This window comes from Octopus bimaculoides, chromosome 13 (assembly GCF_046866305.1).
Source record: "Octopus bimaculoides isolate indiv1 chromosome 13, ASM4686630v1, whole genome shotgun sequence".
Lineage (NCBI taxonomy): Eukaryota > Metazoa > Mollusca > Cephalopoda > Octopoda > Octopodidae > Octopus > Octopus bimaculoides.
The window spans coordinates 52,718,800-52,738,074 of record NC_142940.1 but is presented as its reverse complement, the minus strand read 5'-3'; the positions used below and the strand labels follow the sequence as shown (position 1 = coordinate 52,738,074).

Below are 19,275 nucleotides of genomic sequence, written 5' to 3'. Positions count from 1 at the left end.
ATATATATACATGTATATAAAAATATATATATACACAAATATATATAAACATATATATGCATGTATATAAATCTATATATACATGCATGTATATATATATATATATGTGTGTGTGTGTGTGTGTGCATTTATATGTATGTGTGTGTGTATACATATATATGTGTATATATATGGTTGTATATGATATGCATATATATATGTATATATAGATTGATATACATACATAACTAACGTAAAGTATTTTCTCAAGCCTGTGGATAATCTGTGAATAAGTTCATGTATTTATGTTTAGTTAATATATACATACTTATGTGTGTGTTTGTGTGCATGTACATTATAGTATATATATTGAACAATACAGCAGACAGAGCAATAAAAGCTATGAGACAGTCATAGTAAGATTGGAAGTTCATGGGGAGCAGAGAAAAGTATGATAGAACCAAAAAAATATGATAGATATCAGACATTCTTAGCAATGAGAAAGACAGATAGCAGCAGCTTTGTCATGTTCTGTGATGCTGGGATTACAGGCATAAGGTGTTTGATCGTTAGGTAGTGTACTAGAGAGAACTGAGAAGTTGTCGGGAGAGATGTGAAGATGGAATGATAGTGAAACACTTGTTTGTACTTATGTTGAAAGGAAAGGAGTATTGATGGCTATTGAATGTAGAGAATGTATGAGAGAGTCTACCTCATGTAGACCTAAGAAGAAAAGCAGTAATCTAGTGTGATGCCAGTATAGGAGTAAGGGAAATTAAGGATGTGAGGGTAGGGGGAAAACACAGGATGAGATGACTGGATATTCAACTTGTTTTGGTGACAGCACATTTTGGTACAAGAGGGAAGCACATACACACACAGCCACATGTGCATGCACAGAAATGTGTGTGTGTATGTGAGAGAGAGAGAGAGTGAGAGTGAGAGACATTACAATTTATTAAGCATGTTCCTTCTCCTCATGCACATAAAATGAAATATACTGACACACATAAACAGAAAAAGAAAGAGAGAAGGAACAGAGTTGCAAGAAAAATGAAAGAAGCATTAAAATGTCTGACGTCATCAAAGTCAGCAATGAATCAATGATGCCAAATAGGCAGCACCAAGATGGCTGTACCAAAAGGTTTCATACCCAGGAAAACAACTGTTTTATCAGAAATATTTATTTCAGATGTTTAATATATTTAGCAACGTAAGATACAAGTTAGTCACTCAGAGTCGATCAGGTAATACAGGAAGCTGTCAAACCTGAAAAGTAAAGGAGATTCCTTAGATCAATGGTTCTCATCCATTTTTCATCCATGGGCCCTTTTGATTCTTATTTTATTCAGGTGGACTCTCATAGCCATTTGATGTTCAAGAAATCCAATTATATTTTTATAATTAAATATTATCAAGAATTGAATTTAAAAAATTATTAAAATATTTTGTGGGTTGTGGAAGTATAACTAATTTATTCCACATTAATTTTAACAACAAAATTTTATATGGATCCCCAAGGGTTACCTAGGCCCTGGCTGAGAACCACAGCCACAGAGGGAGAAAACATACGAAGGTAAAAAATTATTGCAAAAATGAATGGAAACAGAACTGACATCAATGAGATGCAGTTTGGCTTTACTTCTAGCAGAGATACCATAGAGGTCCTATTCCTAATGAGATAACTGCATGAGAAGTATTTAGCTAGAGGTAAGCTAGTATGTGTTGATCTGGTGAAGGTCTTTGATAGCTCCATCATGATGTGGAGGTTGCTAGGGAAGCTAGGGATAGATGAATGACTTGTCAAAGCCATACAAGTCGTGTATAGAGTTGCAGCAAGTACGCTGGGTGCCATCAATGAGTTCGGCAATGAATTTAATGTACATGTAGAAGTTCATTAGCGAACTGTTCTTGCCACTCTGTTGTTTGATTCAGTCCTCCAAGACATAACCAAGGAGTTCAAGACTGACTCTCCATGGCAATTCCTCTATGCAGATGACCTAGCTCTTTTAGACAATGTGCATGAGCCGGAGAAGAAATTCCAGGTGTGAAAGCCAAACTTAGAATTAAAGTGAATTTAGCCACCTCCCAAGTTTAATTAAGTAGGAAAGAAGACCAATATTCTGTAATCATAAAGAAATGGCCGTATTCAATGAACAGAAAAGGTGTAGCTTGAATTTGATATAATGCAGACTATGGAGGTACAAGAAATATAGTAGGATGACCATCAGGCTAACAGGGAAGGTAGATTTCATAAGTAGCAAGTGCACAGAGAAATTAATACTATGAATTCTCAAGAAATAGATTTTCTCAAATTCCCAAGAGGTTCTTTAGAAGTAGTTGACAGTTCCAATTACCTAAGTGATCTAATTGACAGTGGATTGAATGCTCTGAAAACAAAGTGCCCAGGTAAGAACAGGTTGGAAACATTTCAAGGAACTATTACCTTTGCTGGCAACAAAGGGCATTTCTCCCAAATGAATTATATGATTCTTGTGTGCGGAGTGCAATGCTGCATGGCAGAGAGATGTGGGCTTTAAATACAGAGGATTTAGAAGAAGAAGAAAAATACCTAGAAAGAATTGAAGCAAATATACTTCACTGGGTGTATAATGTTAGTGTGTATGAATGTTGAAGAATAAATGAACTGTAAGAAAAATTGGATAAAAGAGGAATTAAGATGTAGCATACAAGAGAGAAAGCTGCTCTGAGATAAAGTATGTGATACGAATGGAAGATGCTGGATGTATGAGGAAGTACCAGGCACTGAGAATGGAATCTGTGATAGAGAGAGCAAAGAAGACTTGGGGCAAAGCAGTGAAGACTAACCTCAAGGTGTTGCACCTCCTTGATGCAACATTATAAATGAAGTGTATTGGTTTGTGATACACAGTGGTGGAATGGATCTGACCATCTGTGCAGGATTGGCAAAAAAAATGACAAAATGAATGTAGTGATGAATGTTGAAATATATCACAACAACAACAGTGGCAACAACAACAGCAATATTATTGCCAAATGTCCAGTATTTGTACATTAAAGAAAACATAGCAGGTCTAAAGCCTGGTTAAAAAAGTTCAATCGAAGCGGAATCACATAAACCTGTCACTGAGTTCATTCTGCTCATGGCTGGAATACCTTTGATCTGTAGATCTGCTTTTATCAGGACTGACTTGCACTTCCTCCTCCTCCTCCTCGTTCACCACAACTGTCAGCAATCCCACCACCGCCATGAATAACAAAAACAACAACAACAACAATACCACCACCACCACCACCACCATTGATCACTGTCACTGCAACTACCACTACCATTACCACCACCACCACTGCCGCTGTCAACACTAACAACGTCACTGTCATTGCTATCAACACTACCATCAACACCATATTCACTACTGTTACCACCACCACATCTCCACCACCACTACCTGTTGTTGTTTACGTCAGTGACCTGAGCTTCATTCTGCTACTGTTGCAGGTTGAACGAACTCTTGCGAGCTAACATTTTCTGTTGTTGTCACAAGGTAGACACAATGCTGCCGCAGGCCATGTCGTATCAGACAGTAGACTGAAAGGTGGAGGGGACCGGTAAGTCTTAGAAAAAATTGCGAGTACTTACCAATGAAGATGAGTGCAAAAATAAACATAAACAGCAACACACGAAATGAAATCCTGACAACTGGAAAAAAAGAAAAAAAAGAGATAAGAATGAAAGACATGATAGATTTAGGCAGCACATCTCTCTCTCTCCCTCTCTCTCTTACATTACCAAGATCATAAAGTAGCAGAATGAAGTTCAGGTCGCTGACGTAAACAAAAACAGGTGGTGGTGGCGGCGGTGGTAGTGGTGGTGTTGTGCAGCAAGAGCGAAACTTGGCTGGGTGAAGTTCAGGAAATGTGGAGCGTTGTTATGTGGGAAAAGGTTCTCATTGAAGACGAAAGGAAGGGTCTATAGGAGTTGTATGAGAGCTGCAATGCTGTATGGGAGTGAGCCATGGTGTCTGAGGGAGAGAGAGATGGTAATTTTGAGAAGGACTGAGAGAGCAATGGTGAGAGAAATGTGTGGGGGTGAAGCTGTTTGATAAGAGGAGGACTGAGGACTTGATGGGGATGCTGGGGTTGGACGAATCGATGGAACAGCTGGCAAGGGCGAATGGAGTGCATGTGTTGCGGAGGGATGAGGAGTATGTTCTAAGGAGGGTGCTAGAGTTTGAGGTGAATGGGTCACGAAGCAAGGTAGACCGAAGAAAACGTGGAGGAAGAGATTGGGAGGGTTGGCTTGAGAAGGGAGGATGTCCAAAACAGGGCGAGATGGTGTGAGGGTGGTTGCTATGGTACTGAGGTAGATTGACCAAAAAGAAATATGTATACTGACTTTTGAAACATAAATGTTGAAACCTATAGCAGCGACCATAGGGACGGCATGGGGTTTTACACTGGCAAGCTTGACTATCTTCAGGTGGTTCTGAAATTGAATAATTATATATATGTATATATATGTGTGTGTGTGTGTGTGTGCATGTGTACATACATACAATTCCACATTTAGAAAATATTTAATTAATATGAATTGGATGAAGGGGTCAAAGTGTGGAATAAAACATCAAAGACGCTTACCTAAATCAGGAGTAAAAGTTGGTGCATTATTGATAAATCCATATATATCATCTGGATATGCCTTTAAAATTGAATAAATTGCCAATTACTTTAAATTATATATATACATATACGAGTCTAGGGCATTTGCCCCACATGGACAATAACTGCCCCCCCCTCCAAGGACAACAGATAATTTAAAACTTCTTAATATATTGGAGAAGTGGTAATTGTCCAAGGTGGTGGTTGTCATTGTTTATCATTTAAATACATATATGCATGAGAATACACACATAAAGCAAAACATACAAATCTGCACATATACATACATAATCCTTCTCTTGGCTTGGCTTCACTGATGAAGATTAGGAAGGCTCTTGTCCACGTTGTCTGCATGCTCATGTGGGATCAACATATCTGATTGCAATGACGACAGAGGTATGACTGTCTAGGGTCTGATGATGCAGATGTTTGTCTTCAAGAGAGGTACTGCGAGAGATCTCAAAGGAGGAAACAGCATCGCTGCTGGTATGGCACTAAGCAGCATGGTTACATACATACATATCATCATCATCGTTTAATGTTTGCTTTCCATGCTAGCATGGGTTGGACGATTTGACTGAGGACTGGTGAAACCAGATGGCTACACCAGGCTCCAATCTGATTTGGCAGAGTTTCTACAGCTGGATGCCCTTCCTAACGCCAACCACTCCAAGAGTGTAGTGGGTGATTTTACGTGCCACCGGCATGAGGGCCAGTCAGGTGGTACTGGCAATGGCCACGCTTGAAATGGTGTATTTTACGTGCCACCCACACAAGAGCCAGTCCAGCGGCACTGGCAATGAACATACAAACAAAAATGCCCTGTTGTTGAATTTGAAAGGAGGAAACGGCATTGCTGATGGTATGGTGCTAAGCAGCATGATCAGATACATACAAACAAAAATACCTTTTTGTTGATGTTGAAATTCCAATGAAAGAACCTTGAATTTAAGGTTAGAAACCAGCTCTTTCTCTATTGGCAAGAAATCTTGAAATAAAACTGAGCAATGACATACATACAGACACACACACACGCAGACATGTATACGTTGGTAATATATGTCTATGTATATCTGACTGATCATGGCCTTTCCTGGTGTTAGTGACATTAAAATAAAGTAAGACAGTGAGACAGGAAGCCAGTTGCCCATGTTCAAGAATCCATGAAATTTATAGTTCAAGACACAAGAAACAATAAGATCAATGAAGGAATAAATTTATAAGGAAAAAGGGTAAAAGAGAATGCATTTATTTATGAATCATGTAGAAATACTTACAAGATCTGTCACAGCAACAAAATACAATGGGAAAATAAATAAACAAAAACACAAATATAATATAAATAAAAACACAAAATAGATGCTGTATTCCCTGACTTATTTTTACTTACTGGTCTGTGGCCATTCTGGAGCATCGTCTAGAAGTGTTTTTGGTGATTATATTGACTCATATTTATTTCAACTTGATACTTACTTTATTGGTCTTTTTAAATGAAATTGCAAGTTCTAGTTTTGCCTACAAGTGGATTCAACTTGAGACTGGTTTATGCTAGCAAAAAGCAGACAAATTCATACACACACATACATTACACACATGTGTGTGTGTGTATATATATGTATGCATATATACGTGTGTGTGTGTGTGCGTATGTATATATAAGTAATTATTTGGACTTCGGGCATATGTTTAGTAGTATATCAGTTAAAGCACCTTCACCATTTAGGCTATCTGATGTCATCCGCAGTTATATAATTGTCACTGGATCTACACCAGGAATGTATATACATACACACACACACACACACACACACATATATATATACATACATACATACTAGACTCTTGGAGTGGCTGGTGTTAGGAAGGGCATCCGGCTGTAGAAACCATGCCATGTTTTTTACATGGCACCATTATCAGTGTTTTTTATGTGGCACCATCACCAATATTTTTTTACATAGCACCAATTACTAGTGTTTTTTAGGTGGCACCATCACCAGTGCTTTTTATGTGGCACCATCACCAGTGCTTTTTACATGGCACCGTCACCAATGTTTTTTACATGGCACCAATTACCAGTGCTTTTTATGTGGCACCGTCGCCAGTGCTTTTTACGTGGCACCATCACCACATACAGACACACATATAAAATTTTAAAATGTGTTGGAAGGTATGACATTTGCCAAAAGATCTGAGCTCAGTAGACGCAGTTTGCTGTTTCTCCTGAGGAAATGAGCCAATTGCTTTGTAAAAATGCACAATAGCAACAGCAGCGACATTAACAAGCAACACAATAACAACAATAACAACAACAACAACAACTGCAGCAGCATTGACAAGCAACACATTAACAACAACAACAACAACAACAACAGCAATCACATTAACAACAGCAGCAACAATAGGCAATGCAACAACAATAGCAACATCAAGAAGCATAATCAACAACAACAACAACAATAATAATAACAGGAACACCATTATCACCAGCAACGTCAGTACAGGCCAACAGAGGAAGTTTCTAGAAGGTTGTACAACCTGCTAGAAATAGCAAGTAAATTGGCTGTAAAATTTGTGGAAATATATGTAGACTAAGAAAACATTTCATATTGATTTCGACCTCTAAAATGCAACAGGGCATGTCCCTTCACAGATTCTGTCAAAACATTACTTCAAACATGCAACAACAAAAACGACTGGAAATAAAACAAAAAGTGGTTTGGTGTAAATTTTGGAATCAAGGTGGGAAAGATTAAAGAAGGGAAAAGTCTGGTTTCAGGGTCTGGAATTGAGGAGATAAAAGTAAAAAAATACATTCTACCATTCAAAAAGTGATGAGTTCAAATCCGAATGAGGTCAACTTTACCTTTTTATCTTTTTTGGGTTGATAAAAAAAAAAAAAATACATATATGAATCCAGAGTAGTGGATTGTTGGAACTGTGAGAATGTCAACCTTAAAGTATAGATTCTGGTTCCTTGCATTTTGAATTCAAATCCCATCTAGGCCTACTTATAGGGTAACCTTAATCTGTGACCTGGTATAACACCACTACCCCGGTTCCTGAGTGCTTTTTGTGGAGTCCACACTGTTGTAAGGATTCAGAACAATCCCCTGGCTATTCTATAAACCACGTTAGGAGTCACACACACATGCACCCGCACACACACGTACACACATGCATGCACACACACCCTCACAAACACATGTATGTATGTTTATATAAGTATGACCAAAGGGAAAGAGAGAGAGAGAGAGAGAGAGAGAGAGAGAGAGAGAGAGAGAGAAAGAGTATGAAACAGCAAAAGTGTAAGAAAGAGCAGAAGGGAGACGGTGTATACTCACAAGTAACAAGAGTATGAGTGTAGAACCTGGTTAGAAAAATAGGTAGTGGGTGTGAGTGGTGGGGATGTGGGGAGCCTGGATACAATGATCATGGCAGTGAGGGCAAGAAAGAGGATTGGCAAACAATCATAATGTACGAGGAGGAAATGGGCGGAAGAGAAAGATACAATTAGAAGCGGAGTAGCATATATTTGTGTGTGTATGTGTGTATGCATATGTATATATATGTATATATATATATATATATACATATATATACATATGCATACATATGCATACATATGCATATATATATATATATATATATATATATATATATATATATATATATATATATATATATATATCTATGTATATGAACATTTCAGAGTGTTTGGGTGTCAACCTGAGGACAGTGCAATCTGAAGACATGTGCTGAGAGTGATAAAAATCAAACATCCAGTCAACATCATGGTGTTTGGAGTGATCACTAGTAATGGCGATGTTATGCCTCCATTCATTTTCCCATACGGCCTCAGACTCAACATGGAAGTCTATATGAAGTGCCTGGAGGAAGTAGTGTTTCTCTGGGTCAAGAGGTTGGCTGTTGGAAGACCCTATGTCTGGCAACAGGACTCTGCACCATGCCACACAAACAGGAGAACCCAGTTATGGCTGTCAGATAATTTCTACGACCACATCAGCCCTAACATCTGGCCACATCTGGCAAGGATTATGGCAGCATTCACCAAATTAAACAAGAAGTCCATCCAGAAGAGTTGCAGGAGATTCCGAAGTCGTCTGGAGGCCATGGTTGAAGCCAATGGTGATTCTATTGAAATATATTCGCTCTTTAGTATTTCAAGATATTTTTTATGTAATTTTGGTAAATATATCTGTTAAAATGAGATGTCAGTGTTGTTTTCATTTTTGCATTATTTAGACAACAGTTTATTTACTGCACCCTGTTTATATATATATATATGTATATATATATATATATTTGTAAATGTATGTATGTATGTATGAATGTATGCATAGTTCGGTTGTCACTAGGTACCAACCATCGAAACCCGAGGAGTGGTACTCAGATAGTACAAGTGTTTATCACTATAATCAGATGGCATATAGATGTCCTTTTATGGTGACCTTATTTGTCATTCTACCTACTGTAAGTCCTATGGCAACATGTGCAGATGTAACCAGTTAGAAGCACACTGCAAGTTACAGCTTTCATCTTTCACCTATGCTTTAAACTATGCAGATCTGCAATGAGACTGAGTAGTCATCTGAGAGGGCATGGATAGAAAGTCTGAAGTGTTGTTGACAACAAGGAAGCACAAGGAGACAGCAATCATCTGTATGTGCCTGTATATGTATGTATGTATTTTGTATGTATATATATAATATGTGTATAATTCAGAGGTTTGTTGCTACATTTACACCGATACATGTACAATCTTGTTCATTTTCTTTGTGATTCTTTCATCATTACTTTAGCATGAAGTCTATGCCGCCCTAATGAGGCCGAATAAGATTGAAATATGTCCTGAATTATCTCCCTTACATGCCAGAATAATTATGATATGCATTGAATTAATATTATCCTTTTATCATCACATAAATATTTCTAATTACTGTATTTGCCGGTATATAAGACACACTCTTGTAAAAGAGAAACCCTGGTTTTACAAGTATATTTTGTGGAAAAAACAAATTTTTATATTCTTTGTCATACGTGCATATATATGGTAATCCATCTGTGATATGGTTGCATTAGATGCTCGGCAATTTTTGGTTAGATTTAAGAATATAAAATCTGCATTTTACATGCTGGCATATACAGTAGATTTTTAAGACTTGTTACATTAAATACGTAAATAGTATCTTAGTTATTTAATTACATAGCTTATAGCTGTTTCTTTCTTTTCTCTTTTTCAGTGAAGTGATGGCCTTTCCTGGTGATAACAGCATTGACAATGTGAAATACAAGAAGTTTCAGGAGAAGAAATCTGTTATTGAAGGAGGATTATTAGAAACAAGGAATGTAGCTGGAAGAGGAGATGACTCACAAATGGATACTTACAAAATTTGTTTCATCAACAAAATATGATGACTAAATAGGTAAATAAACGCAAAATAAAAATAAGAACAAAATAAAAAATATACATTAAAAATAGTGATAAATAAATAGAAAGAAATAATAGAAAAACGAAAAACAAAAGAAGACAATTTTTTTATCATCCTTTATCTTTTACTTGTTTCAGTTGTTGAACTGTGGCCATGCTGTGACTTTTCAATATAGAGAAATAAGCATCTCAACTTGGACAGACTCCCTGATCTCTGTGCTATGCTCCTTGTTGCGTAATGTTATTCCAGAGATTCTTTGGAGGAAACTCATTTCAGCTACTTATATTTGTGGCTGTACAATCTCTAAGTAGGGACCATGAGTAGAAATACCTAACAACCATAAGCACTGCAGAGAGGAGCACTTTTATATACAACCATTGATTGAGCCAACAAGAAGCTCTCTATGTAGTCACTTGACCAGCTAGAAATAGCAGTTAAAACCATGATAATATCTTACCAACTTAAATGAAAAACATGTTGGACAGTGTGTGTAGACTCTGATGTATGAAATAGTTGTATTAGTTATATCTGGAAGGACTTTGATTATGTGTCTTTCTGATCAGGACTGACCTGGGGTTAAACAACAACAACTATTAGTTTATATCTAAAGAAGGAAGTTGTTATTATATTATATGTTGCTGCAAAATATTGGTGAAGTCAGTGAAGTGGAACAGTTTCTTGTGGATGTTATTACAGTCACTGCTTTCTAGGAATTTATCTCTTGCTCCAGAGAAACAGATATGAATTAAATGCTAAAAATGCTAACTCATACAGTATAATATCACAGATGTTAATGTCATTTTTATTACAGTAACTGGAGTGAATAACCCATTTCCCATTGACCCATTTGCCATTAAAAAAGGAGACGAAGAGAAGTCACTCATCAAGGATATCACATAGTGAGTACACAGAGTACACATATGTATGTACTCTAGTGGTAACCTCATAACATTGACATATAAATCTTGGTTCTACTGCTCACAATGCAAATGACCAGAAGATGACTAAGTAACAATGATTCACAGAGAGATTTCTTTCTGTTGCCATTTGTTGTTAAAACTTCTTCTGTCGTCCATTCTCTGACTATTTCTCTCACCCTGAGAAATTGGGATGAAACAGCGATGCCCCTGAAGAAGAAATTCTATGAGGTGGAGTGTCAGAGCAGCAAATCTCTCAGGCTAATGTATACATACTGTTGACAGGCTAGTTACTACAGTACTTGTCCCGAGATAAACATTTGCAGTGTTAAGAACAATAAATATCAGAAAAAGACGAAAATTCATCTCAGGAGTGGCCAGTAAGAGTATCAGATGCCTTTTGGCTTCTGGGTCTTTTCAGTGATACTGCATACTCACAAGCAGCCACATGGTCAGATGAAAATTCATTGTTTCCAATATAGGGAAAAGGACTCAAGTTGCTACCTTGTCACATCAGCCACAAACCTCAAATTTGGTTGCTCACAACACATAAGAACTGAAAATGACGAAGTAATAGTTATTCATAGCAGATTTATTTCCATGTTATTTGCCTCCAGGTCCTCAAGCATTCTTTATCCCCAGATTGTTTTTCCTTCTTGAAACTGGGAGGAAAGTATCCCACCCATGGAAGAAATTCCATGAGATAAAGTAACTGAACAACAGATCTCTCTAGTTGATGTTTTTTCTGGGTGGGTGGGGGTGGGGGTGATATTGCCTTTTCTATCCTATCTGGATTTGACTAATTATAATTATTTAAATTGAAGAGGGAAAGAAGCAAAAAGAAAGATGGTGATGTTATGGCTGAATATTTATCAGATTTTAAACAAAACAGCAGTGTTGCCATTTTGTGAGTGAACTAGTTTTTTTATTAGCCTAATTTCTCAGTAGGAAAACTATTTACATATCTTGCATACAAATGCACATTGTGTATATGTAAATATAATACAAAACACCCACCCACACACATACATACATATGTATATAAACATATATATATATATATACATATAAATATAGATACATACATATACATAAATGATATATATGTATACAAAAATATATACATATACATACACACTCACACACACACATAAACCATAAAGTAATTTGATATGAATGATTACTCCAATATATGTATACATACATACACACACACACATATTATATATACATTATACTGTGTATATATATAAATGTGCATGCACAAACATGCCCATAAATAAACCAAGACATGGATGTATTGACATAAAGAAATATAGCATATACTGTTTAAATTAAAGTATAATTATTAACAAAAACGAAAAAAAAATTTTTTTAAGTAAGAAAAAAAGCTCAACACCAACTAATTAACTTTCTCTTCCGCTGTATATACCATTATTACATGTTTTTATTAACCCCCTGGAAAAGAGGAAAAGAAATACCGGCACTTGTGTGATTTGAATTCAGAATATAAGGAAAACGAGATATTTGAATGTTGGGGTACCTACCTACTCCATATCATTTCTGCTAATTTTGAGAACTAATCTCTATTTTTTACCTTAAAAATTAATATCATTACCTTCTCCAAGTATTTTATTTACACTATTTACATTTGACGGATATTTGTCATCTTGTTTGTTTTTAACACAGCATTTCAGCTGATATACTCTCAAGCCTTCTTCAGGTTTTCCTGGGGAAATTTCGAACCTGGGTTCAAGCAAAGATTGCTAGAATTTTGAACTAGTGTCCAGCAATATTTAGTTAAAGTCCTTTATGTTCTGAGTTCAAATCCTACTATAGTCAATTCTATCTTCAAACTTTTCAGAAGCAATGAAATAAAAATATAGTACTAGTCCTGTACTAAATGTGTTTTATAATTCTACAAGACATTCTTGGTGTGAACAGATTTGTAATGCTAGAGGTATGATTGTAGTGATGATTTGAAACCAAACTGCTAGGTCAGTAGTTTCATATGATCAGTCTATGAAGCATGATTCAACCTTCCAGAATATTCTTCTTGTATTCTATAAAACGTTGCTTTCGGCAGTAATAAATTGCAGAATGTTGAGGCAGCTGAACAATATGTGTTTCCATTCTTGCCACATCAGGTAGCAGTGCATTTTTACCAGCCTGTCGACACAAGGAGGCAGCTAAGACAGAGGGTGCAGATTGATGACAAGGACTTCTGTCGCAACAAATATAGCAAAATTGTTTCCAGTTATGTTGGGTAAGCTGCATGTTGCCATATCAACAGCTTGCTATAAACTCCAAGCAGTATCTCTTTCTTCACCAGTGTGTAATTATTGATGTTGCTATCTGTAGAAGGCCAATGTTGTTATGTACAGTAATAAAATCTTCTGTTAAATGTTTGCAGGTGTTGTTCAGTTACTTCTACACACAGCCCAAGAAATACATTTTCATTTATCAACACAACTAGCTACCAAGGCAGCCAACAACAACAACACCCAAGTGACATGATCAAAAACATTCCGGTTGCAACCATTCCAGCCATCCATCTCTTGACCCAGAGAGTGATACAAAGTAAACCGAACTAAACAGTCCATCAAAATTTCTTGTTAATTTATGTTCCAAAATCCAGGTTTATTATAATGGCAAAGTCATATAACTAAATTCTTCATTATTCAAAATTAATTAAAACAACGGCAGAAAATTTCGAAAGAAAAATGGTAATGAAAGGGTTGAATAACGAAAACGCATATAAGATGATCTACCAGTACATCCACCTTTAAAAGATGGGAAAGCCACAGAAGGAATGCTTTTCTTCATAGTTCGTTCGACCAGGGCTGAGGTAAATATCAGCAACAACGAACCCCTACAGGGTTGGTAAAATAAAGTATCAGTAAAGTGCTCGGGTCTGTTTATATAATACATCGAAGATGTGAATAAAATTATAAAATAGATCGCAGTAAGAAAGCGAAGGGCCATGCGTGAATAGAGCAAGGGGCTTGTATCTATCAAAGTTAATGATTCTACTCGTTTATCGCCTCACTGCTCATTAATGATATATAAAGCGTGTTGTGTTGCATAACACTTGCTAATTAGTAAACAACAAAAATATAAGCAGCATTTCGTCCGTCTAACGTCCTGAGTTCAAATTCTGCCTTGCCTTTCGTCGAGTTCAATGTAATCAACATTCCCACTCCCACGAAATTGCTGGAATTGTGCCAAAAGTTAAAACCAATATTGCCAAGCAACACAAACCGAGGAGTAAATCTCAGTGTGATAGTTCGATTCGCTAGAAATAGCAGCCACATTTCCCTTGAATCACATTCTGCTGACTTTAAAATACGAAAGATACATCGAGTAATGAAGTCTTTTGGATAAAAAAAAAAATTAAAACGAAAAATGGGGTTGTCATAAGTGGAGCGCCTTTGATCATAGATTTGCTCGACTAAGGCTGAATTAGCGCTAATAAAAGCTACAACAATAATAACAGTAAAAAGGAGAAAAACTTACAAAGTCTTTAGCTTCATAACTGAAGATTGACTTGCGTACCGAACCAACCATCTTTCCAGAATAAAGACTGTTGCAATCTTTAGGTGACAGGTTCGAATTTAACTTGGGTACAGATCCGACGAGAGATATCAGTCATTAATTAATATGTTGATTATTATGGTTATAATTATTATAATTCTGTTGATGTTGAAGGTGGTGATAGTGATGAAGCTGATGGTAGTGGTATATGTTTTTTTGTTTCTGTGTATAGTGACGAATTGATAACTTGATCACCAATATTTAATACATCTGGGTCACACATCTGCCGTGTTTACACGATGACATCGCGTATATGAGTACGTGAATGAATGTGTATACGTGTGTATGTATGCGAGTGGTGTATAGTTCAGAGAAAGAGAGAGAGATAAAAGAAAAAGGAAGTTATATATTTGTGTATAAAGTAGGTGTGTATATTTGTATGTATAATGCACACGTGCGCGATATGTATGTATGTACGTACGTACGTATTATGTTATTTAAAATGTTATTAACAAGTTGCTAGGTATCCGATTAATGCGAACAACATAAATGAAGTTACAAATACAGTGTCACATAAACAGATTAGTTCAGCGCACCACAAAGAAGGAAGGGTTGTCCAGTTGTTTTTGTCAGTAACATGTTTTTATAGTTGTACACACACACATACACACACACACACACACACGCACGCAAATAGTTGTCATAGTAGTAACGGTGGTGGAGGCGGCGGCGGTGGCGCTATCTGTTGTAGTAGTAGTAGTAGTGTAGTTTCGTTGGTACTAGTAGTCGTAACATTAGAGGAAATAGTTATAGTAGTGGTAGGAGTTGTAGTGCAAAATGTGGATTTAATTATTCGTTGTAATTTTAGCACAATGCCAGCAATTTTGGAGGGGGGGGGGAGGGAATAGCCGATCACATTGATCTCAGTGCTTCTTCGCTGATTTTAATTTATCGATACCCGGAAGGAGAAAAGGCAAAGTCGAACGCGGCGGAATTTGAACTCAGAAGAATGGCATTGATAATAATGGTTTCTGATTCGAGTATATAGCCAACAGGGCAATCCTTCGATATTAATACATGACGTCAGTCATACATAGAACGTTTCCTCATGACATAAAGAGGCTAGGCTGAGATAGAGGGTGAATGACGTCGTCTCCTCACGCCGACACTCTCTTGTAGATGAATACCAAAAGACTGCCAGTCAGCAGTTTTGAGGAGAAGGGTTGAGTCGATATTTATAGCCTCAGTACTTTCCCGGTACTTTATTTTTATTGATCCCGTAAGGAAGAAAGGTAAAACTGATCTCGGGTGGTGGTTTTAGCTCAGAACGTAAAAAGACGGGACAAACATTAGGTTTTAAAAAAAGCACGACGAACCTTTTTTCCGGGAAGCCGGCTGCATGGGACATGAGACATCATCGGGTGAGCCGCCGCACTAGCAAAAAAAAAAAAAAAAAAAATTCAAGGTAATTTTTCGTTGGTGTGCAACTCAGAAAGTGCTGTGGGCCGCAGTTTGTCTAATGTCTGCTTTAGGTGGAGGCGCGTGGCTTCGTTGTTAGGGTGTTGGACTCATGATCGTTAGATTGCGGTTTCGGTTCTTAGAGCGGGCGATGTGTTGTCTTCTTGAGCAAAACACTTCATTTCACGTTGCTCCAGTCCACTCAGCCAGCAAAAATTAGTAATCCTGCGACGGACCGGCGTTCCGTCCAGGAGGGTAATTTTTACGTTATGGAACAGGTAAACCGGCCCTTATGAGTCGGCGTGACTCGAGAAGGTTATTATTTTTTTTCAATGTCTGCTTTAACGATTCTGTCTTACGTGACCAACAATATGATGAGAGACAAAGTTGGATTTTCAGTCAGAACGTCAAGAGCCTAAACTAAAAATAGCAAGACATTTTGTCCGATGCGCTACCGATTCTGTCACTCGTAGTCAACAATTTTGAGGGGGGGGGGAATTAATCGAAAGCATCGACTGCAGTACTCAAATGGTACTTTATTTTATCGACTCTCTCGAAAAGATGAAAGACGAAGTTGGCCTTGGTGGAAGTTGAACTCAAAACGTAAAGCATCAGAACAAATACCGCAAGGCGTTTTGTTCGACGATTCTATCCATCCATCCATCCACCTAGTCCACAATGCCTGAAATTTGGAAGGAGCGGCATTTAGTTGATTAAATCTACTCCAGTCCTCGACTGCTACTTTATTTTATTTTTATTTACTGAACTCCGTAAGGATGCACCCAAAGTTAACCGCAGGCGGGATTCGAGTTGAAAACAGAAAAAAAAAAGTTAATCAAAATATAAAAAAAAAAGACATTGGTGGTGATTACTTCCAGGCACCATCCACTTGAAGACAATAGTTAAATTAACGTTAATGTATTTAAAAAAGAATATCGATTTGTATCGATTATTTAGTTAGAAAATCTTTTGACAATCTGCTGACCCTGTTTTAAAAGTACACTGACATATCATCTTGTACATTGTTTTCGACGACTAAAACATTGATATCGATAAAAGATTTCACTGAATATTCCAAGAAATAAACAGGTTAATATAAAATAACAACTGAAACTAACAAATTTCCCCGGTAAATTTACCAGCATGTTAAAATAAAATCTGATCACGGATGTTCAGAAATAACTAGCTTGAACCAATCGTCTGCTAGCCATTTTCATTTGTAAGCTGTTATCAGTTCGGCATCATACACAGCTGCGTGTCAGGTGTGTGAATGTGCGCGCGTGCGTGCGTGTATGTGTGTGTGTGTGTGTGTGTGTGTGCGTGTTTGTGTGCGTGTGCGTGTGTATGTGTGTGTGTCTGTGTGTGTTTGCATATGTGTATACATATACATATGTTCTTTTATTCTTTTTACTTGTTTCAGTCATTTTTGACTGCGGCTATGCTGGAGCACCGACTTAAAGCGGTTTTAGTCGAAGCAATCGACCCCAGGACTTATTCTTTGTAAGTCTAGTACTTATCCTATCGGTCTTTTTTGCCAAACCGTTACGGGGATGTAAACACACCAACAACAGTTATCAAGCGATGATGGAGGTGGTGACACACACACACATACATGTATATATACGACGAGATTCTTTCAGTTTCCGTCTACCAAATCCACTCACAAGGCTTTGATCGGCCCGAGGCTATAGTAGAAGACACTTGCCCAAGATGCAACACAGTCGTACTGAACCCGGGACCATGATATATGTATATATATACTAACAGAGCGCAGGCGCGTGGCTTAGTGGTTAGGGGTATTGGGCTCACGATCGTATGGTCGCGAGTTCAATTTCCGGCGATGCGTTGTGTCCTGGAGCAAGACGCATTTTTTAAATGTTACCCCAGTCGACTCAGCTGGCAAAAATGAGTAGTACCTGCAATTTCAAAGGGTCAGCCTTGTCACATTCGGTGTGTCACCCTGAACCTTTCCGAGAACTACGTTTTAGAGTACGTGTGCCTGTGGAATGCTTAACCACTTGGACGCTTATTTCACGAGCAGGCTGTTCCGTCGTTGTTTCAGACATTTGTGTTCTTGAATAACAATGAATTTTGTTGTATCTGGGGAGAGTCATATATGTACATGTATGTGCATCTCTCTCTCCCTCCTCCTGTATGTGTTGGTTTTTGTGTCTGTTTGTCTCCTACCACAGCTTCACAACAGTGGTTGGTGTGTTTACACCCGCATAATCTAGCGGTTCAGCAAAAGTGACTGATGGAATAAGGACCAGGATTAAAAAAAAAAAATCAATAAGTACTGATGTTGATTTGTTATATTATACATGGTCTGATCAATAAATATCCGGACTGTTGCCATAGTAACGAAGCTGGGAATCGGATCCTGGTCTGGGAATCGAATTCACAACCTTATGATTGTAAGCTCGATGCTCTAACCACTGAGCCATGTTCCTTCACCGATTAGTCTTATCACAACCCACATAAAACCAGCAGTTGTTAAATGTATAAGGAAAATAGGAACAAGTATTTTCAATAACATGAAATACAAAAAAATGACTGTTGATGTTGTTGTTGTTGTTTTGCTCTAGATTAATCTTTATGTAAAAACATTCCAAGCGTGACCATCTTGTTTTTTTTTTTATGACGATCACTAAGTCTACATTATCTAATGTGTTCTTTCATTTATTAATGTTAATGAATGATTTGAGGAAGAATTAGTCGCGATTTCTAGCAAGCTGAGCTCATTTGGTGGCTCCTACATATCATCAGTTGTATTGTTGTTGCTACTGTAGTTCTAGTAGTAGTAGTTGTAGTAACAGCAGCAGTAGTAGTCATCGTTATTGTTGTAGTTGTTGTCGTTGTAGTAGTGGTGGTGACGGTAGTAGCGGTAATAACTGCAGTCGCAGTACTTGCTGTTCTTTAAACCTAGGTCAGCCTGATCTGATTGAGTAAGCTTATAATCAAAGTAATTTCCAGCAGTGTCTTCAGACACAGTGTACCAAGGTCTACATAATCCAATGTATTTTTCCCTTTTTTTTAAAAAAAAACTCAGGAGTATGATTTGAGGGAGATTTGGCAACTATTTCTAAAGGGTCAAGTGAGTACAAAGATGCTCCCTCATTTATTTGTGACACATCGATTGACTGAAATGGTTGATACTGTTCATAAAAAGAAAACTTAGTTCTTATTCTAATGACCACAGCTGTAATTAGGAAAAGTCTGCATTGTCGTCAGCAGGATTCATTAATAGGTTCATTTAACAGAAATGAATCCACACAGAATACATGTATATGACCCCA

The 19,275-nt window shown here is 37.3% G+C and overlaps 1 protein-coding gene across 2 annotated transcripts in view; it reads right to left on the bottom strand.

The window, feature by feature from the left end:
- Positions 1-15,280, bottom strand: part of LOC106872774 (uncharacterized) — a 32,278-nt gene extending 16,998 nt beyond the window's left edge. Inside the window, exons 1-5 of one of the 2 annotated variants that reach the window (XM_052972471.2) lie at positions 14,504-15,280; positions 10,027-10,056; positions 4,600-4,660; positions 4,358-4,447; positions 3,602-3,661 (exon numbers count right to left, since the gene is read on the bottom strand). In XM_052972471.2, coding sequence (XP_052828431.1) covers positions 3,602-3,661; positions 4,358-4,447; positions 4,600-4,660; positions 10,027-10,056; positions 14,504-14,554 — 292 coding nt within the window. In that variant the 5' untranslated portion in view covers positions 14,555-15,280. The remainder of the gene's footprint in view (positions 1-3,601; positions 3,662-4,357; positions 4,448-4,599; positions 4,661-10,026; positions 10,057-14,503) is intronic. The other variant, XM_014919874.3, reaches the window with a different exon arrangement.
- Positions 15,281-19,275: the final 3,995 nt, after the last annotated feature.